Source organism: Panthera uncia (assembly GCF_023721935.1).
Source record: "Panthera uncia isolate 11264 chromosome E2 unlocalized genomic scaffold, Puncia_PCG_1.0 HiC_scaffold_19, whole genome shotgun sequence".
Taxonomy (NCBI): domain Eukaryota; kingdom Metazoa; phylum Chordata; class Mammalia; order Carnivora; family Felidae; genus Panthera; species Panthera uncia.
Window position 1 is genome coordinate 15,256,816 of NW_026057588.1, and position 22,620 is coordinate 15,279,435.

Consider the following 22,620-nt stretch of genomic DNA (forward strand, 5'->3'; position numbering starts at 1 on the left):
CCCCGCATTGGGTTCTGTGCTGACAGCTCAGAGCCTGGAACGTGTTTCAGATTCTGTGTCTCCCTCTCACTCTGCCCCTCCCATGCTTGTGCTCTTTATCTCTCTCTCAAAAATAAACATTTTTTAAAAATGTAAAAAAATTCTCTAAAGCCAGAATGGCTCTTCTTTAACCTAATTAAGAGTATCAGAAATCTAAAGAAACATTTTCAGTAAACATTAGAAATACTTCCAATAAAGTTTGGAAAAAGACAAGAATTGTTTTTCAAATTGTGAAATATTCAAATACTCAGCTCCTACTGATTACAGTTTTAAAAAACTGGCACAAATAGAAAAGAAATAAATAATACATTATATATAAAATGCAAAAGTATCTACCTAGAAATCCACTATTATCCCCTGGACAATTATTAGATGTTTCTATAAGATTATTATCAACTTACAGATATCAACATTTTGCTAACCATATATAGATGTGTATTATGTGTGTGTGTGTGTGTGTGTGTGTGTGTGTGTGTCTATATATATGTATTAGCCATTCAGAAAATATCATACAATAAAACAGTCCTATACATAATATCAACATTTATAAAGTAATGAGAAAATTGCTTTAGAAGAAATGCAAAAGACCATTTAAGAAAAAACTATGAAATTTACCTAAGGACATCAAATGTAGATATAGAAGGTTCAAAGACAAAAGGATTCACAATTGTAAATATGTGAATGATGCATCAGATTTCTTGAAATCCTGTATAAAATATGACCTATATTCTTTTAAAAGCATGCCATACTTTTTTTAAAAAAGTAAAGAAGATCCAAAGGAGGTACAATGAAGTAAGAACCACAAACTAGAGGTAAACATGCTCTAAGTCACAACTACCCTCAGGATATTTGTTGATTTCAATTGCCAAACAGTTTGTATCTATCTTAATGGTCTGATATAACCCAAGACACAAGGCCATGGGCCCACAAAATTTCAGGGATTAATACTGAACCTCTTCACAAAATCAGAATTATCCAAGGCCTACAGTTCAGGTAAAGGAAAAAAAAGTCCATGTGATCTCAAAGGAAATGACAAGAAACACTGCAGTCTTGTCCTAGACTCTCAATGAAAAGGAGGGAAAAAAAATCATACTTCATCATTACACAAGAGCCCACATGAATGTAAGAAGTTGCAGAATTAGGCCTGTTCTCTACAAACTGAATTTTTTATATATAGAGCATTTATAAATGCTTGAAATATATGAAAATTAAAATATGAATTCAAAACCATGATAAAGGAACTAAATAGAAGTAAAAAAAAAATAAGATCTAGGAGAGGAAGAGAATATCAAATTTCTAGAAATAAAACGATATAATCAATTATATTAAAATCTTAAGAAAAAAATCTTAAAGGCAGCCAGAGAGAAAATACCAATTACTTACAAAAGGAATAATAATGAGACAGAAGGCAGACTTCTCAAGAGCAACAATAGAAGCCAGAAGACAGTGGAATAATATCTTCAGAGTGCTGAGAAAAGAATAATTGTCAGTATAGAATTCTATACCAAGTGAAATCATCAGGCAGAAATGAAAGTGAAGCAAGGTTACTTTACTAAAAGAACAAAAATAAAAACAGAACATTTACTAACAATAAGCCTTGCTTAATGTATTTCATGACAAATAAAATCATCTCAATGGAAGGTATAATGAAGAGGAATAAAGTGCAAATAAAAGGATAATCATATGAATAAATCTACAAGCAAACACTGTCATTATAAAACAAAAATAATGCCCATTTGGAGGGTTTAAAAGAAAACAATTAAAACATCAGACAGTAACATAATAGATGGGAAAGATGAACCATAGTTAAAGGCACTTTCAGATCCTTCATATATCTTTTATATTGTTCTGGGGACAAAGGAAACATTAACTTTAACCATTGTTAAGTATTTAAGTGACACAAACAATAATGATAATGATTAAAGGACCAAAACAGGCAGAAATACTCCCAAAATATTTAAACTCACCAGCAATCACAGGTATGTAGTGTTGGTGAAGGTACAGAAAAAGAGTATAGTCATATACTGCTGGTATGCTCCTGACTTTTGACAGTGAAATATACATTTGACACAGAGGTCAGTGTTTCATCTCTCTATAGAAGCTCAACTCACTGTCACAACAGCTTCCAACTTATTTCAAGGTAGACCCAATCCTTTCTGTTTCTCAGCTGGTTGCCTTGAAATCCCAGGTGTGAGGATGGGGCATATAGTTTACTCAGGACTTTTGCTGCTTCTTGTGTTATTAATTGTAGTCAGTTTGGTGTGAAGTGATACCTCACTGCAGTTTTGATTTGTAGTTCAGTGATGTTGAGCACCTTTTCATAACTGTTAGTCATCTCTGTCTTCTTTGGAAATATGTCTATTCATGTCTTCTGCCCATTTCTTAACTGGATTATTTGTTTTTTGGGTGTTGAGTTTGGTAAATTCTTTTGTATACTAGCCCCTTATTAGATATGTGATTTACAAATATCTTCTCCCGTTCTGTCTGTTGCCTTTTCGGTTTGTTGTTTCCTTCACTGTATGGATTTTTATTTTTATGTAGTACCAATAGTTTATTTTTGCTTGTTTCCCTAGCCTCAGGAGACCTGTCTAGTGAGAAGTTGCTACGACCAATGTCAAAGACGTTACTGCCTGTGTTCTCCTTAGGATTTTGATAGTTTCCTGTCTCACAATTAGATCTTCAATCCATTGAATTTATTTTTGTGTATTGTGTAAGAGAGTGGTCCAGTTTCATTCTTTTGCATGTTGCTGTCCAGTTTTCCCAACAACAGATGTTGGTCAGGATGCAGAGAAAGGGGAATCCTCTTACATTGTTGGTGGGAATGCAAACTAGTACAGCCACTCTGGAAACCAATATGGAGGTTCCTCAAAATGTTAAAAGTAGAACTATCCTATGAGCCAGCAATCGTACTACTAGATATTTACCCATATGATACAAAAGTACTGATTCAAAGGGATACATGTACCCCAATGCTTATAGCAGCATAGCCAAATAGCAACAACAGCCAAATTACAGAAACAACCCAAATGTCCATCGACTGACGAATGGATAAAGAAGGTATATATACCTTCTTTATCCATTCGTGGACATATATATATATATGGATAGATATATATATGGATATATATATATACCATGCACTATTACTCAGCCATAAAAAAAAATGAAATCTTGCCATTTGCAACAACATGGATGGAACTAGAATGTATTATGCTAAGCGAAGTCAGAGAAAGACAACTGCTATATGATTTCATTCATATGTGCATTAAAAAATTTTTTTTTTAATGTTGATTTATTTTTGAGAGAGACAGACAGAGTGAGTGCCAGCAGGGGAGGGGTAGAGAGAGAGGGAGACACAGAACCTGAACCAGGCTCTAGGCTCAGCTGTCAGCACAGAGCCCAAGGCGGGGCTTGAACTCACAAACTGCGAGATCATGACCTGAGCCCAAGTTGGACACTTAACCGACAGCCACTCAGGCACCCCAAATATGTGGCATTTGAGAGACAAAATAAAAGAACATAGGGAGAAAAAAAGAAAAAGAGAGGCAAACCAAGAAACAGACTCTTTAATTATACAGAATTGATAGTTGCTGGAGGGGAGGTAGGTGGAGTAATGTGTTAAATAGGTGATGGGTATTAAGGAGGGCACTTGTGATGAGCACAGTGTTGTACATAGGTGATAAATCACTAAATTCTACAGCTGAAACTAGTGTTGTACTGTATGGGAATTGGAATTTAAATAAAAACTTTAAAAAAAGAAAAGACTTCTGCAAAGCAGTGTGCAAACACTGTATGTGGATTGAATGAGTGCCTTAATATTAAAACATTTAATAATTAATAAAATACTTAATTTTCATTAAATGTGTATATTTTTCAAACATCATTACAATTAATAAAAAGTACAAAACTATATTTGCATTAAAAGAAATAAAGTACATGTGACAAAAAATTAAAGATAACCACTAAGGATAAAAAATAGTATACATCTTCCAAATTAAACAAGGGGGAAAATGGAGTTTAAAAAAAACAAAACAAAACAAAACAGGGATGCCTGGGTGGCTCAGTCAGTTAAGCATCTAACTTCAGCTCAGCTCATGATCTCACGGTTCGTGAGTTCAAGCCCCACATCAAGCTCTCTGCTGTCAGTGCAGAGCCCACTTCAGATCCTCTCCCCCCATCTCTCTCTAGCCTACCTCGGCTCGTGTGTGTGCTCTCTCTCTTAAAAATAAATAAACATAAATAAAAAAAAAAAAGAGACATATCCATCCTGATTATTAGGAAAGAAATAAAAGAAGGAAGCACAGAAGATTAAGAGTAGACAAAAAACATAAAATAGGGAAGAAATAAATCCAAGCATACTGGCAATAGCAACTAAATGGAGTGAACCGTCAAATAAAAAAATAGGGGCATCTGGGTGGCTCAGTTGGTTAATTGACCAACTGTTGATTTTGGCTCAGGTCATGATCTCATGGTTCCTGAGTTCAAGCCCCCCGTCAGGTTCTGCACTGAGAGTGCAGAGCCTGCTTGGAATTCTGTCTCCCTCTCTCTCTCTGCCCTTTCCCTGCTCTCTCTCAAAAATAAACAAACATTAATTATAAAACTTTTTTTTTAACGTTTATTTATTTTTGAGACAGAGAGAGACAGAGCATGAACGGGGGAGTGGCAGAGAGAGAGGGAGACACAGAATCGGAAGCAGGCTCCAGGCTCTGAGCCATCAGCCCAGAGCCCGACGCGGGGCTCGAACTCACGGACCGCGAGATCGTGACCTGAGCTGAAGTCGGACGCTTAACCGACTAAGCCACCCAGGGGCCCCAAAACACTTATTTTTGAGAGAGAGAGACACACACACACAGCGTGAGTGGGGGAGGGGCAGAGAAAGAGGGAGACAGAATCAGAAGCACACTCCAGGCTCAGAACTGTCAGCACAGAGCCCAACACAGGGCTCAAACCCACAAACCACGAGGTCATGACCTGAGCCAAAGTCAGACGCAACGCTTAACCTGACTGAGCCACCCAGGCGCCCCAAAATAAACAAAAATTTAAAACAAAAATAAATTTTGGGGCGCCTGGGTGGCTAGTTGGTTGAGCAGCTGACTCTTTGATTTCGGCTCAGGACATGATTCCAGGGTCATGAGATTGAGCACTGCCTCGGGCTCCATGCTGAGAGTGGAACCTGCTTAAGATTCTCTTTCTCTCTCTGTTTCTCCCTCCCTCCTTCTTCCCCTGTCTCCCACTCACATGTCTTCTCTGTCTAAAAATATATCTAAAATAAAATAATAAAATAAATACATAAATTTATTCTTAGGTAATATATTGTAGTGGTTACCAAGCATGTCTGAACATTTGAACAACCTAAGTAGCTTCAAAACATAGTATTTGTACCCCATGCTAAGAGATTGTGATTTAATTGGTCTGAGGTGTGGCCAGGGATCTGGAATTTTTAAACGAACTCCAGCTATGCATACAAATTTAGAAATTATTTCCATATTTTTCCCCAAAGTGTTCAAATATAATTCACATACCTACAGTTTATTCATTTAAAGTATATAATTCAATGATTTTTTTCCAATTCAATGATTTTTAGTATTCACAGAATTGTGCAACAATGACCACAATCTAGAGATTGTATTCTTTTTTTCTTTTTTTTTTTTTTTTATTTATTTTTGGGACAGAGAGAGAGACAGAGCATGAACGGGGGAGGGGCAGAGAGAGAGGGAGACACAGAATCGGAAACAGGCTCCAGGCTCCGAGCCATCAGCCCAGAGCCCGACGCGGGGCTCGAACTCACGGACCGCGAGATCGTGACCTGGCTGAAGTCGGACGCTTAACCGACTGCGCCACCCAGGCGCCCCTAGAGATTGTATTCTTATCACCTCAAAAAGAAACCTGTGTCTATTAGCAGTCATTTCCAATTTCTCTATTTCCATTCTCCAATTCACCTTCATCTCCCACCCCCAGCACTTGGCAACCACTAATCTACTTTCTGTCCCTATAGTTGTCTATTGTAGACATTTCATATAAATGAAATAATGTAATATACAGTCTTTGCATCTGGCTTCTTTCACTTAGCATGTTTTCAAGGCTCATCCATGTTGTAGTATGTATCAGAACTCCTTTTTATTGCTAAATAATACTCCATTTAAGGATATAACAAATTTTATTCATCCATTCATCAGCTGCTAGACATCTGAGTCGTTTCCACGTTTTGGCTGTTGTATTGCAAATAGTAATCCCTTGTAAAATTTTGTTTATTTATCCAGTCAATAGCACTTCATGTCTGTTGGCTATTTGTATTTCCTTTCCCTTTTTTTTTAAAACAAAATAGTGATATTAACCCCTTATCAGACATATCATTTGTAAATATCTTCTCCCATTCAGTAGGTTGTCTTTTCATTTTATTCATGGGTTTCCTTTGGTGTACAAAAGCTTTTTATTTTCATGTAGTCCCAAGAGTTTATTAAAAGATTAGTGCTTATGTATTCTTTTAGTTTAATGATTCCAGGTCTCAAATTTAGGTCTTAAACCCATTTTGAGTTTATTTTTGTGTATGGTGTAAGAAAGTAGTGTAGTTTCATTCCTTTGCATGTAGCTCTCCAGTTTTTCCAGAACAAAGAAAACCATTTATTCAAAAGACTCTCTTTCCCCCAACTGGCTATTGTTGCCTCCTTTGTTGTAGATTAATTATTTTAGCTTATTTTTATGAAAAATACTATTGGCATCTTGTTAGGTATTGCCTGAATCTGTGGTTCGCTTTGGGTAGTATGGACATTTTAACAATTACTAATTCTTCCAATCCATGAGCAGTGTATATCTTTCCAATTGTATTATCTTGAATTTCTTTCATCAATGTTTCATAGTTTTCAGAGTATAGGTCTTTTACCTCCTTGATTTGTTATTTCCTTTTCCTTGAACTGCCTATGAATGTCTTTTACCCACTTTTTAAAAACAAAATATTTCCTTTTCCTTAATCTATAAAAGCTTTTTATATTCTAGGTATTAATTTCATTGTTGTCAATATGAATTGCAAATATATTCACCCAATTCAAGGCCTTTTACTTTCTTTATGTCTTTTTATAAAGAAAACAATTTTCATTCAAACTTATCAATCTATTGATGATTATTTTTAAAAATATCTAAACAGAACAACCTTTAGAAATGTTCTTAGTTCTCTTTCAAATCTGACCCTCTATGAAAATCTCTTATTGCTTGTTATTTTTGTGATTTAGCTTATTTCTTTAAACATTTCACCAACATTTTATATTTATATCTAAAAATACCAATATGTGAAATCATTTGCCATGTAATCTGTTGTTTCTTTAGATTATCTATCACTCACCTATGACCTGTTTCCTTGTGGGTTGGATGATCTTTGTGATCTCATCTTTTGTTGATCTTAATTTGTGAGAATTCTAAAACCCTCTTACTTTCCTTCAGAGAGGATGTGCATTTTCTTACACTAGAAGTCAGAGGGCACCACCTCAAAGCATAAAATTTGAACTCCTTTTCTGGAGTTGCCAAATTATATTTATTTCTTAATTACTCTATCATTCACTCTTCTTTAATTATGCTTTTCTGTTCCTCCTACTAAGTTAACACCCACCCTAAACTCTCTACGTTTACTACTCCATCTGTCTGCAATACTGTTCCTGCATAGACTGGCCTGACTCCTGCCCTTACTTCAGTCAAGTCTTTGTTCAAATATTACCTCCTTAGAGATGTTTTTTAAAAATCTACCTATCTAAAATAGCCCACCCATACTCCCCAGTTAATTTGCCTACTCTCCTTTACTTTCAAATTCCTTATTGTTGCCTGCAAACTATTATATTTATTAAATAAATGTATATATGTAAATATATACACACAAACACATATATTTTTATTTCTCCCAGAGAATGTAGCAGAACACAAACTTTATCTAGATCATCATTTCTCCAATACCTACTACAGTCCTTGGTAAAGAATAGGCTCTTAATAAATATATTTTGAATGAATGAATACATTTTAAAGGGAGACAATAATATAAATCTAAATACAAAAAAAAAATCTAGAAAGGAATTGACTCCCAAGTTTACATACCACTGGAGAAAAGGAAGAGCTCCTCCTTTGAGAGTGGGAAGGACTATCATAAGAGACCAAAAGGGAGAAGAGTAGGGATTAGGTGGGATTCCTTAGAGAGATTGTGCTGAAAAGCCCTTGCTTTTCTTCTCAAGTCAGAAGTCTTTTTTCCACATGACTTGGGTCTCAAAGGCAGTGTACCAACCAGTAACTTCATAAAGCCTTCAGAGAAAAGAGGAGTGAATGGGTAAAAGACAGGGACTTCAAGAGTCTAAAGAATAAAGTGATCATTTAGGTTGGAAAATCACTTGTTAAAAGTTTTAACTGATATAGGATGTCTCTTATTTTGTTATAGGAAAAATCCAACAAACTTTCTTAGATAATCACACGTTCTTCCTGAGCTATTTTCCAATAGAAGGTGGTTCTAGCACATTCATTCAATGAACAATACAAAGTTCTTAAAATGTAATATTCAACTACAAAACACAAATAGGAGCGAAAGTATTTGTTGTAATGGATTGTTTACCTGACCTAATCTACCCTATTACTATGTAAATAATATAAGCTCTTCTATTGTCCGAAAAACAATATATTTCTGGATCTAATTTTCAAAATATTTTTAACTCCTTTAGCATATCTAAATTGTAACAATGCATAGCCTGTTTTTCCTGACAATATTGTAAGTGTCCCAGAATTCAAATCTAGCCCCTTGCTTATCAAATAAGAGAGAAAGAAGAGCGATAATTACACTGGAAAATGGAGAAAGCAAATATGCCCTATGAAATATTACTATTTCCAGTAATTGAAATATTCTCATTCCTTTGAGAATAATAAGAGGCAATTCAGTTACTTAAAAACAATCGAAGAAAGCAGCCATTCCAAAGGTAGATCCTGAAATACTAGGGGTACATTTCCTTACCTACTAGTGACACCAAGTTACTATAGTTCTCCAACATCACATCTCTATACAAATCCCTTTGAGCAGAGTCCAGGCATTCCCACTCTTCCTGAGAGAAGTCAATGGCAACATCCCTGAACATCACTGATCTCTGAAACAACAAATATAATACCAGTTGTGGAAATAAAGAAAATATTTTTTTCAACAGAGGGGAAATGACAGGGTACTCTCCACAAAGGAGGTAAAAAAACAGCAGAAAGCCACTGACATAAATGAGACACTAAAGAAATCAATTCTTCTGAAGTACCAACATATTCCTGTTGCTATAGGTAATTCCTGCATATAGAACATCTCATTATGCAGATAAGTCTGGAAATTAAAGATGTAAAGTCGCAACTAAAAGAAATAGCACACAAAGGCAACCTGTACAATACTCTACCATTCACTCTTCTTTAATTACACTTGTATCTTGTATATCATACGTTCTCAATAAATTCAAGTTTCTCTTCCTTATTCTTTAAGAAATAAGAAAAATAACTGGGGAAGTTTTTTTGTAAAATCTCATAAAATCTGCTTCTTATAAATTTTGTGTAAAATTAAGGAATTTATTGAAACCTCAATCCATCATTGTATTAGGATATTATCTCATAAGCATTTTCCTTCTTACCAATAATTTAGTATATATTTTAATAGGCTGCAAAATAGCTCCATATAATGAATGTCTGACTTACGAAGTGTGCATTATTTACACATTTAGCTTATATAATAATCTCATAAGCATTTCTTACTTTTGGGAGTCTACAATTCTCAACAACTTTTGCGTGTGAATGATGATCTTTCTTGTTACTATTTATCACTTATAAAATGTACATTTTTCCTTGTTCTAAGCAACAGAAAGGTAGAAAAGATCATCTAAACTTACATGTACAAGATTAACACATAACTCTGACTCTCAAAGTTATCCATATTATTGCTTTATGTCAATTATGGATTACCAGGGAAAATCCCTGATCTCTTTCAGGCTCTAATCATGTTCTAATGGATCTTAAAAGCTCACAAAGCATGAGCTCTGAGGCTAGTCAAAACTAATGATCTTGTCTAACCAGGAAACTTAGGTATAAAGAGAAGTTCAAAGTTTTCTCATGTGTGGTACACTTAATAACCTTCTCTATCTTATAAAATCAGGGAATCTGCTTTTGTTAAATCAGTGCTTCTAGTCAAAGATGCTCCAAGTATTTTTGAATAATTATGTGAATATAGGTTGATTAGAAAGACAAACTTAGGAAAGATCCGCATCACTTATAAGACTGGAATGCTGGGGAGCACATTGCTGAGTGGGGTCAGTTAGGAAGGACATTTCAGAAATAAGGAATGCAAATATGCACATACTCTGTAAAAAAAGTGACTACTTAAACAGAGCATGAAAAAACACCAATTTACCTGAGCCATGGTTTTTAGTGCTCCAAGAAATGATCAATCCTCCTCTGGATTCCTATCTTAGAGAAGCACAGAGTCTGAAAAAGGCAGAGCTAGAGACAAGAAAACCGAACCATGAGACCATGCTTTTTGCAAAGTTCCAAATGAGTAAGTTAGAATTATCTTTGTTGCTCTCTTCTTCCTGTCTCTTGCTCCCATCACCAAAAAAATACTAACTGGGACACATACAGGTGATGGTTGTTACTCTGATCAAACTTAATGTTCTCTATATACAAAAAGACAATATTTACAACAACTTCTCTACTGTTTCTGAAAAAAAATTATAGATAATACATTTATATCCTTTATGCCAAAAATAGAGATAATGACCAACAGTTATACACATTAAAAGGCGCAATTAAATGCTTGCTTGCAACTACTTAAAATAAACAAATCAGATTTACAAGATGACAATATTCAACTAAGCATATTTTTAAGTTCCATTTAAAAAATTTTAATTCCAGTATAGTTAACATACATTATATTGTTTTCAGGTGTACAATATACTGATTAAACAATTCTATACATTATTCAGTGCTTATCATGTTAAGTGTACTCTTAATCCCCTTCACCTATTTTATATACAACCCCACCCAACTGCCCCTCTGGTAACCATCAGTTTGTTCTCTATAGTTAAGAGCCTATTTCTTGGTTTGTCTTCTTCCTTTCTTTGCTTTCTTTCTTAAATTTCACATCAGTGAAATCATACAGTATTTGTCTTCCTCTAATTTCATTTAGCATTATACTCTCTAGATCCATTCATGTTGTTGTAAATGGCAATATTTCATTCTTTCTTATGACTAGGTAATATTCCATTGTGTGTGTGTGTGTGTGTATGTATGTGTATGTGTGTGTGTGTGTGTGTGTGTGTGTGTATATATATACACATACTACTTCTTTATCCACTCATCTATAAATGGACACTTGGGCTGTTTCTATAACTTAGATATTATTAATAATGCTGCAGTAAACATAGGGGTACCTATATCTTTTTAAATTCGTGTTCTCATAGTCTTTGGGTAAATATCAATAGTGCAATTACTAGATAATATGGTAATATCTTGGCTATTGTAAATAATGCTGCTACAAACATAGGGATGTACGTATCCCTTTGAATTAGTGTTTTGGTATTCTTTGGGTAAATACTGGTTGTACAATTGCTGGATCATAGGGCAGTTCTATTTATAATTTTTTGAGGAACCCACACAGTTTCCCAGAGTGGCTGCACCAGTTTGCATTTCTACCAATTGTGCACCAGGGTTCCTTTTTCTCTACATCGTCACCAATACATATTGTTTCTTGTGTTTTTGATTTTAGCCATTCTGACAGGTGTGAGGTAATTCTCATTGTGGTTTTGACTTGCATTTCCCTGATGACAAGTGATATGGAGCCTCTCTTTATGTTTGTTGGCCATCTGTGGGTCTTCCTTGAAAAAAATGTTCATGTCTTCTGCCCATTTTTTAATTGATTAGGGGTTTTTGTTGATTTATATAGCTTTTTTTAAATATATATTTTGGATTCTACCCCTTTATCAGATATGTCATTTGCAAATATCTTCTCCCATTCAATAAGCTGTCTTTTAGTTTTGCTGAATGTTTCTTTTGCTGTGCAAAGCTTTTTATTTTGAAGTAATCCCAATAGTTTTTGTTTTTGTTCCCCCTGCCTCAAGAGACATATCTAGAAAAGTGTTGCTATGGCTGATCAGGGTAATTACTGTCTGTGTTTTCTTTTAGAATTTTTATGGTTTCAGATCTCACATTTAGATTCTTAACTGACTTTTAAATTTTTATATATGGTATAAGACAGTGATCCAGTTTCATTCTTTTGTATGTAGCTGTTCGATTTTCCAAACACCATTTGTTGAAGAGACTTCTTCCCATTGCATATCCTTGCCTCCTTTGTGAAAGACTAATTGACCATATAATCGTGGGTTTATGCCTGAGCACTCTATTCTGTTCCACCAATCTGTTTTTGTGCCAGTACCACACTATATTGATTACTATAGCTTTTTAGTATACCTTGAAATCTGGAATTGTTATACCTCCAGCTTTGTTCTTCTTTCTCAAGATGGCTAATGGGGGTCTTTCGTGGTTCCATATGAATTTTAGGGTTACTGCTCTAGTTCTGTGAAAAATGATGTTGGTATTTTGACAGAGATTTCATTAAATCTGTAGATTGCTTTGGGAAGTATGGACATTTTAACAGTATTTGTTCTTCCAACCCATGAGCATGGAATATCTTTACATTTGTGTTGTCTTAAATTTCTTTCTTTTTTCAATTTCATCAATTTCAATTTCTTTAATCTTTCATTTATTTTAAAGTTTTCCGAGTATAGATCTGTCACCTCCTTGGTTAAGTTTATTCCTAAGTATTTTATTCTTTTTGGTACAATTGTAAATGGGATTATTTTCTATTATTTATTTATTTTGAGAGAGTGAGCATGTGAGCAGGAGAGGGCAGAGAGAGAGAATCCTAAGGAGGTTCTGCACTGTCAACATGGAGCCTGAGGCAGGGGCCCAAACCCATGAACTGTGAGATCATGACCTGAGCCAAAATCAAGAGTCAGATGCTTAGCTGACTGAGCCACCCAGGTACCCCCTCCCCAGGATTGTTTTAACTTTTCTTTCTGTGTGTTTTTTTTTAATTGTTAATTTATTTTTGAGTGGGGGAGGGATAGAGAGAGGAGAAGACAGAGGATCTGAAGCAGGCTCTGTGCTGACAGCAGAGAGCCTGATGCAGGGCTTGAACCCACAAACCATGAGTTCATGACGTGAGCCAAAGTCGGACTCTTAACTAAGACTGAGCCACCCAGGCACCCCTTGTTCTGCTGTTTAATGGATTTCTGTATATTGATTTTGTATCCTGTGAACTTAGTGAATTCATTTATCACTTCTCGTAGTTTTTTGGTAGAATCTTTTGGGTTTTAAATATATATTATGTCATCTGCAAATAGTGAAAGTTTCACTGCTTCCTTACTGATTTAGATGCCTTTTACTTCTTTTTGTTGTCTGATTACTATGACTAGGCCTTCCAGTACTATGTTGAAAAAAGTGGTAAGAGTGGGGGCGCCTGATGACTCAGCAGGTTAAGCTTCTGACTCTGGATTTCAGCTCAGGTCATGATCTCATGGTTCATGAGACCTAGTCCCACGTCAGGCTGTGCACTGACAGCATGGAGACTGCTTGGGATTCTCTCTCTGCCTCTTCCCCATGTACCCGCACACCTCTCAAAATGGATAAACATTTAAAACAAAACATTGTGAGAGTGGACGTCCTTGTCTTGTTCCTGGTCTTAGGGTTTCCCAGTTTTTCCCATTAAGTATGATGTTAGGTATGGGTTTTTCATAGATGGCCTTTACTATCTTGAGGACTGTTCTCTCTAAATCTACTTTGTTGAGGGTTTTTATCATAAATGGATATACTTTGTCAAGTGCTTTTTCTGCATCTACTGAAATGCATGAAATGATCATATGGTATTTATCCTTTCTCTTGTTGATGTGATGTATGACACTGATTAATTTGTGAATACTGAACAACCCTTGCATCTCAGGAATAAATCCCACGTGATCACGGTGAATGATTTTTTTTTAATGTATTGTTGGATGCGGTTTGGTAGTATTTTATTGAAGAATTTTGCATCTATGTTCAACAGAGATATTGGCCTGTATTTCTTTTTTTTTTTTTTAATTAAATGTTTATTTATTTTTGAAAGAGAGAGACACAGAGCATGAACAGGGGAGGGGCAGAGAGAGGGAGACACAGAATCTGAAGCAGGCTCCAGGCTCTGAGCTGTCAGCACAGAGCCTGATGCAGGGCTTGAACTCACAAACTGGGAGATCATGACCTGAGCTGAAGTCGGACGCTTAACCGACTGAGCCACCCAGATGCCCCTGTATTTCTCTTTTTTACTGGTGTCTTTATCTGGTTTTGGTCTCAGGGTAATGCTGGCCTCATAGAATGAAAGAAGAAGTTTTCCTTCCTCCTCTGTTTTTTGCAATAGTTTGAGACTAGGCATTAACTCTTTAATAAATGTTTGGTAGAATTCACCTGTGAAGCCATCTGGTCCTGGAATTTCATTTATTGGGAGTTTTTTGATTACTGATTCAATTTCATTGCTAGTAACCAGGCTATTCAAATTTTCTATTTTTTCCAGTTCAATTTTGGTAGTTTACATGTTTCTAGAAATTCCTCAATTTCTTCTAGGTTGTCCAGTTTGTTAGCATATAATTTTTCATAATATTCTCTTATAATCTTTTGTATTTCTGTAGTGTCAGTTATTTCTCCTTCATTTATGATTTTGTTTAGATTCCTCTTTTTTTTTTTTGTCTTTTTGATTAGTCTGCCTAAATGTTTATTAATTTTGTTGATCTTTTCAAAGAACCAGCTATTTCTTTTTCAAGTTTCTATTTCATTTACTTGGGCTCTAATCTTTATTATTTCCTTCCTTCTACTGGTTTGGGGTCTTGTTAGTTCTCTTTCTAGCTGCTTTAGGTGTAAGTTTAAGTTGTTTATTTAAGATTTTTCTTGCTCCTTGAGGTAGGCATGTATTGCTACAAACTTCCCTCTTAGAACAGCTTTTGCTGCATCCCAAAGGTTTTGGATCATTGTGTTTTCATTTTCATTTATCTCTATGTATTTTTTGATTTCCTCTTTTCTTGCTTGGCCCATTCATTGTTTAGTAGCATGTTACTTAACCTCCATGTATTTTGTGTTCTTTCCAGATTTTTTCTTATGGTTGATCTAGCTTAATAGTGTTGTGTTTGGAAAAGTTGCATAATAGGACTTTAATCTTTTGAATTTGTTGAAACTTGTATTTTTTTATTTTTTTAATGTTTATTCATTTTTGAGAGACAACAGCATGAGTGGGGGAGGGACAGAGAGAGAGGGAGACACAGAATCTGAAGAAGGCTCCAGGCTCTGAGCTATCAGCATAGAGCCCAACACGATGGCAACTCACAGATGGCAAATCATGACCTGAGCTGAAGTTGGACACTTAACCAACTGAGCCACCGAGGTGCCACTGTTGAGACTTGTTTTATTGCCTAATATGTGATCTATTCTGGAGAACATTCCATTTGCACTTGAATAGAATGTATATTCTGCTGTTTTAGGATGGAATGTTCTGAATATATCATTTGATCCATCTGGTTGAATGTGTCTTTCAAAGCCATGGTTTCCCTATTGATTTTCTTTTGGATGATTTGTCTATTGATGTAAGTAGGATGGTAAAGTCTCCTATTATTATATTACTATCAATTACTTCCTCCCTTTATGTTTGTTATTAGATGCTTTATTTATTTGGGTGTCCCATGTTTGGTGCGTAAGTATTTACAATTGATATATATTCTTGTTGGGTTGTTCCTTTTATCATTAGATAGTGTGCTTTGTCTATTTTTACATTTTTGTTGTTTTAATGTCTTATTTTGTCCGATATAAGTATTGCTACCCCAACGTTCTTTTCACTTACATTTACATGACAACTGTTCTTCTAACCCTTCACTTTCTTTTTTTTTTTTTTTTTTAAGTTTATTTATTTTTGAGACAGAGAGAGACAGAGCATGAACGGGGGAGGGTCAGAGAGAGTGGGAGACACAGAATCAGAAGCAGGCTCCAGGCTCTGAGCCATCAGCCCAGAGCCCGACGTGGGGCTCGAACTCACGGACCGCGGGATCGTGACCTGAGCCGAAGTCGGACGCCCAACCGACCGAGCCACCCAGGCGCCCCTAACCCTTCACTTTCAATCTGCATGTGTCTTCAGATCTGAAATGAGTCTCCTGTATGCAACACAGAGATGGGTCTTGCATTTTTCCCCATTCTGTCACCCTATGCCTTTTGATTGCAGTGTTTAGTCCATGTACATTCAAAGTAATTATTGATGTGTGTCCCTATTGCCATTTTGTTTACTTGTTTTACATTTTGTTACGGTTGTTTTTGTATGTCTTCTCTATTCCTTTCTTCTCTCATTAGGTTTCTTTAGTGATATACTTGGATTCCTTCCTCTTTATTTTTTGCATATCTATTTCTGGTTTTCTATTTTGGTTACAATTAGGTTTGTGTATAACATCTTCTGCATATAGTGGTCTATATTAAGTTGGTGGTTGCTTAAGTTTGAACCCATTCTTTACTCCTCCCCCCTCTGCATTTTAGGTATATGGTGTCATACTTTACATCCTTTTCTTTTGTGAATCCCTTGACTGATTTTTATAGATATACTTAATTTTATTGCTTTTGTTCTTCCTACTTTTTTTTTTTAATGTTTATTTATTTTTGAGACAGAGACAGAGCATGAACAGGGGAGGGTCAGAGAGAGGGAGACACAGAATCTGAAACAGGCTCCAGGCTCTGAGCTGTCAGCACAGAGCCCGATGTGGGGCTCGAACTCATGGACCGTGAGATCATGACCTGAGCCGAAGTTGGCCGCTTAACCGACTGAGCCACCCAGGTGCCCGTGTTCTTCCTACTTTATTATTACTACTTATGGTCTTTCCTTTCCACTCAGAGTCTCCTTTAACGTTCCATGTAGGGCTGGTTTAGTGGTCATGAATTTTTTTAACTTTTTTCTGGGAAACTCTTTGTCTCTTCTTCTATTCTGAATGATAGTTCTGCCAGAGTATTCTTAACTGCAGGGTTTTCTTTCAGCACTCTATGTATATCATGGCATTCCCTTCTGGCCTGCAAAGCTTCTGCCAAAAAATAAGCTGATAGCCTTATGGGATTTTCCCTTGTATGTAACTGTTTTGTCTTCTCTTGCTTTTAGAATTTTCTCTTTATCACTCCTTTTTGCCATTTGAATTACTGTGTGTCTTGGTGTGGACCTCCGTGTGCTGATTTTGTTGGGGGTTCTCTGTGCCTCCGGATCTGGATTTGTTTCCTTTCCCAAATTTGGGAAGTTTCTGCTATTATTTCTTCAAATAAGTTTTCTACCTTCTTTGCTCTCTCTTCTCCTTCTGGGATCCTTATAAAGTGAATGTGATTACACTTGATGGTTTCAGTTTTCTGAGACTATTCTCATTTTTTAAATTATTTTTTCTCTTTCTTATTCAGCATGATTGCTTTCCATTACTCTGCCCTCCTGTTTTTTCTGCTTTCTCTAGCCTACTACTGATTCCATCTAGTGTATTTTTTTTTTCTTTTTTTTTTTTCTTCAACATTTTTTTTTATTTATTTTTGGGACAGAGAGAGACAGAGCATGAACGGGGGAGGGGCAGAGAGAGAGGGAGACACAGAATCGGAAACAGGCTCCAGGCTCCGAGCCATCAGCCCAGAGCCCGACGCGGGGCTCGAACTCACGGACCGCGAGATCGTGACCTGGCTGAAGTCGGACACTCAACCGACTGCGCCACCCAGGCGCCCCCCATCTAGTGTATTTTTAATTTCAGTTATTGAGTTATTCATCTCTGATTGGTTCTTTTTTATGTTTTCTCTTTGTTAAGTGTCTCACTGAGGTCCTCCACTCTTTTCTCAAGTCTAGTGAGTATCTTTATGACCATTACTTTAAATTCTCTACCAGGCATATATTACTTATCTCTATTTTGCTTAGGTCTCCTGCTGTGATTTTGTTTTGTTCTTCCGTTTGAGACACATTCCTTTGTCTCTTCATTTTATCTCTTTATGTCTGTTTCCATGCGTTAGGAAAGTCAGCTATGCCTACTGCTCTTAAAAGTAGCGCCTTATGAAGAAGAGGTCCTATAGTGCCCTGCAGTGCAATGTCCCCTGTTCACCAGAACCTGGCACTTCAGGAGTGTCTTTTATGTGTGTCGCATGCGGTCTCCTGTTGTGGCTGAGCCATTTGTGGACAGATTTTGGTCCCTGTGTTGTTTATGGGCAAGTCGGGGGCTGCACTGGGCTTAAGGTGAGTCACACCGGTGTTTGCCAGAGATGCAGTGGCACCAAACTGCAGGGCACATTCCATGCACTGTCCCCTGAGAAGCTTTCATTGGTGGGCAGGGACTGTAGTCAGACCAGAGATCTGCCCCCACCTCACTGCTGGGGCTACAGGTAGACTGGTATATGTGGTTATCTTCCCTTCTCCCCCAGGCAGGAGTCACACTGGAGTGACTGCTGGCTCATGTCAGGGCTACTTGCACACTGCCAAGCTTGTGGCACCACTTTTGGAAAAGCTTCAGCCTAGCATATTGGAGGGGCAGGTCCTCAGGAGAATGCAGGTGTTGGGTGTAGGGTATTCACAAAGTTTGCACAGGTCTGCTGTGGGAAGGGACCTGGAGCAGAGGCCTGGCTGGAAGGGGCAGATCCACAGAAATATTCAGGGACAGGGACATTGTTAGCAAATTATGTAACAAATATTAGTGCTGTACTGGCTCTCATAGGTGTCTGTGTGTGTAGGCTGGGGGCTGGGGAAGGAAAACTGGTACCTGTCAGCCCTTTTGTTCTTGGAGATGTCTCCCAATGATTCCTGACCCTTCAGCACAAGTTCTGAGATTAGTAAACAAATCCCCCCAACATACTCCAAGCATTTTTTAAACTACTGCTTTTATCTTGTATCTCTGTGGGGCTGTTTATTGTGCTGTGTCTCTAAGAGCAGAGACTCAATTTCCTCTCACCTCCCAACTCTCCCAGAGCCAAGCCTAGTGATTTTTAAAGTTCCAGGTGTTAAGCCCCACTGTTTCCAAGAACTTATGAAATTCAGCCACTCTGATTTTCTAAAGTTTTGGGGTTTTTGAGAGAGAGAGAAAGAAAGAGAGACAGCACATGCATGCAAGTGGGGGAGGGGCAGAGAGAGAGAGGGAGAGAGAGAATCCCAAGCAGGCTCCACACTGTCAGCGAGATCATGACCTGAGCCAACGTTGGATGCTTAACCAACCGACAGAACCACCCAGGTACCCCAGCCCCTCTTATTTTCAAAGACAAACGTTAAGGGGGTTCATCTCCCCATATGGAAGTGCTTGGTGTGAGGGTCTCTCTCTTTTTTTTCCCCTTTCCATGCCTACAGCAGTGTCCTTCTCTCCCATAGTACTGTGGGTCTACTTAGCTCCCAACTGCATCTCTACCCTCCTACCCTCTACAATGTGGCCTATTCTCTACATTTAGCTGTGGAGAGTCTGTTCTGCCAGTCTTCAGGTCGTTTTGTGAATTATTTACACTGATGTGGGTTTTATCTACTTGTATCCATGGGACGAGGTGAGCTTAGGTTCCTCCTACTCTAGCATCTTCCCCAGAAGTCTTCAACTAAGTAATGGTGACAACTTTTATTTATATTTGACATTTTGAAATAAGGTCTATATATGTGTATTTATGTATGTGTATATATGTATGTGTGTGATATGTTCATGTGTGTGTACAAAATCAATGAAATTTGTTATCTACAAATGCAAGCTTCTACAAGTATGTGATACTGGTAAGGAAACTATCACAAGTGGTGTTGTGATCAGTGCTGTAACTTTTTCACGTGTTTAAGAAAATCTTGATAAATTTCTGAATAAAACAAAGTATAATCTTTTCTCAATCATTCCTGGAAGATTCAGCTAATAGTAAAACCATGCAATAACAGCAACATGATGAATTCAAAAGTTTGTAAAAATCATGCAAAAATAATGTGTTATGTGAGAAGTTCTAGACCCAGTTAATTATAAACACATTCTTTTCCATAGCAATGGTCTTCATTTTACAGGTCATAGAATAATTATTTGCTGTGTACTGCAGAACATCTAGATTAGAAGTTAGCAGGGGCGCCTGGGTGGCTCAGTTGGTTAAGCATCCGACTTCGGCTCAGGTCGTGATCTCGCGGTTTGTGAGTTTGAACCCCGCGTCGGGCTCTGTCCTGACAGCTCAGAGCCTGGAGCCTGCTTCAGGCTCCCTCTCTCTCTCTCTCTGCCCCTCCCCTGCTCACGCTCTGTCTCTGTCTTTCAATAATAAATAAACGTTTAAAAAAAAAAGTTAGCAAACTACTGCCCACAAATATTTTTGTAAATAAATTTTACTGGAACACATCTACACTCGTTTGTTTATAAACTGTCTTTGACTACTTTCACACTACAGTAGCAGAACTGATTAACTGCAACAGAGACCATCTGGCCCATAAAGCTTAAAGTATTTACTGTCTATCCCTTTATAGAAAAGTTCTCTGTCCTGTAATTAAGATCCATGGCTTCAGTCCTTCAAAAAGCCAGAAGATTTCACATTCAACTCAGTTATTTTAACATTCAAAAGCATCCAGATATATTTCTAAAACACTTTCTAGGGAGAACCACTGCCCCTATAGAAAGTCAATCATGTAGGTATTTGATAAACATTTAATTATAAATTCTACTTCTTCCACATGTGGAAAGCTCAATAGATAACTGACCATGTTAACAACCAAAAATACTTCAGATAAGATGAAAAATCATAACTTCAGCACAAAGCTAAAGACACAAGGAAATTTAAGGGTACTAACTGTAAAAAGTGCCAAGCACTTCTTAAGAGATATATAGGGGAGCTCCTGTCCCCAGCAGGGATTAAACTAAATTGTAATTTCATTAAAGGTCAATAGTCCAACCACTCCAATTAAAAGACAATGTCGGGGCGCCTGGGTGGCTTGGTCGGTTGGGCGTCTGACTGGCTTGGTCGGTTGGGCGTCCGACTTCGGCTCAGGTCATGATCTCACAGGCCGTGAGTTCGAGCCCCGCGTTGGGCTCTGTGCTGACAGCTCAGAGCCTGGAGTCTGTTTCGGATTCTGTGTCTCCCTCTCTCTCTGCCCCTCCCCTGTTCATGGTCTGTCTCTCTCTGTCTCAAAAATAAATAAACGTTTAAAAAAAAAAAAAAAAAGACAATGTCAAGACAAGGAAAAAAAGCAAATTCCAACTTTATGCTCTTTATAAGAAATGTGCTTTAAGTTTAAAGATATAAATGGGTTGAAAGTAAAATTGTGGAGGAAGATACACCATATAAATACTAAGCATAAGAAAACCTACATACCTATATTAATATAAGACAACAAACACATGAAAAGATGCTCAAATCACTGATCATCAGGGAAATACAAATCAAAACCACAATGAGATATCACCTCACATCTGTCAGAATGGCTAAAATCAACAATATAAGAAACAACAGGTCGTGGCGAGGATGTGGTGAAAGGGGAACCCCTGTGCACTGTTGGCAGGAATGCAAACTGGTGCAGCCACTCTGGAAAATAGAATGGAGATTCCTCAAAAAGCTAAAAATAGAACTACCCCACAATCCAGCAATTACACTATTGGACATTTATCCAAAGAATACAAAAATACAAATTTGAAAAAAAAAAAATTTAATTCAAAGGGATTCATGCACACTAATGTTTATACCAGCACTGTCAACAATAGCCAAACTATAGAAACAGCCCAAGTATCCACTGACTGATGAATGGATAAAGAAGATGTAGTGTATATGTGGGTTTACACACACACACACACACACACACACACACAGAGGAATATTACTCAGCCATAAAAAGAATGAAATCTTGTAATTTGCAACAACATGGATGGAGCTAGAGAGTATTACACTAAGCAAAATACCTCAGTCCAAGAAAGACAAATACCGTAAGATTTCACTATATGTAGAATTTAAAAAACAAAACAAATGAACAAAGGGAAAAGAAAAGAAAGTCAAACCAAGAAACAGACTCTTAACTATAGAGAACAAACTGATGGTTACCAGAGGTGAAGTAGCTGGGAGGATTGGTAACATAGGTGATAGAGATTAAGGAGTGTACTTGCTGAGATGAGCATTGGGTCTTGTATGGAAGTGCTGAATCACTATATTATACACCAGAAAGTAATATTACACTGTATCTTAACTAACTGAAATTTAAATAAAAACTTAAAAAAAAAGAGAGAGGCAGAAAAGATATACCTCCACCATTTTATAGTAGTAAGCATACGAAAGCCTGTGTAGCTGTATTAATATAAGACAAAACAGAGACCAAGACAGAGTAATATAAGAGAAAAAGAGGACAAATTCATCAAGAAGACAGAAATCCTAAAGGTACACAGATTTAATAAAGCATCAAAATATATGAAGCAAAAACTAACAGAACTAAAGGAAGAAATGGACAGATCCACAATCAGTTTTAGAAATTTTAACATCTTTCTCTCAGTAACTAACAGAACAAGTAGATGAAAATGTCAGTAACAATACAGAGGATTTATATACACTATCAAGAACCTTGACAAA

The 22,620-nt window shown here is 36.9% G+C and overlaps 1 protein-coding gene across 6 annotated transcripts in view; it reads right to left on the reverse strand.

Moving 5' to 3' along the window:
- LOC125915975 (zinc finger protein 420) overlaps window positions 1-22,620 on the reverse strand; it is a 421,195-nt gene that overhangs the window by 9,890 nt on the left and 388,685 nt on the right. Inside the window, exons 3-4 of one of the 6 annotated variants that reach the window (XM_049622082.1) lie at window positions 10,433-10,521; window positions 9,014-9,143 (exon numbers count right to left, since the gene is read on the reverse strand). The exons of 2 other annotated variants lie outside the window; for them this stretch is intronic. In XM_049622082.1, coding sequence (XP_049478039.1) covers window positions 9,014-9,143; window positions 10,433-10,441 — 139 coding nt within the window. In that variant the 5' untranslated portion in view covers window positions 10,442-10,521. Of the gene's footprint in view, window positions 1-1,422; window positions 1,506-8,115; window positions 8,204-9,013; window positions 9,144-10,432; window positions 10,522-22,620 lie in introns of those variants that run through there. 3 more of the 6 variants (XM_049622081.1, XM_049622084.1, XM_049622085.1) reach the window with 3 other exon arrangements.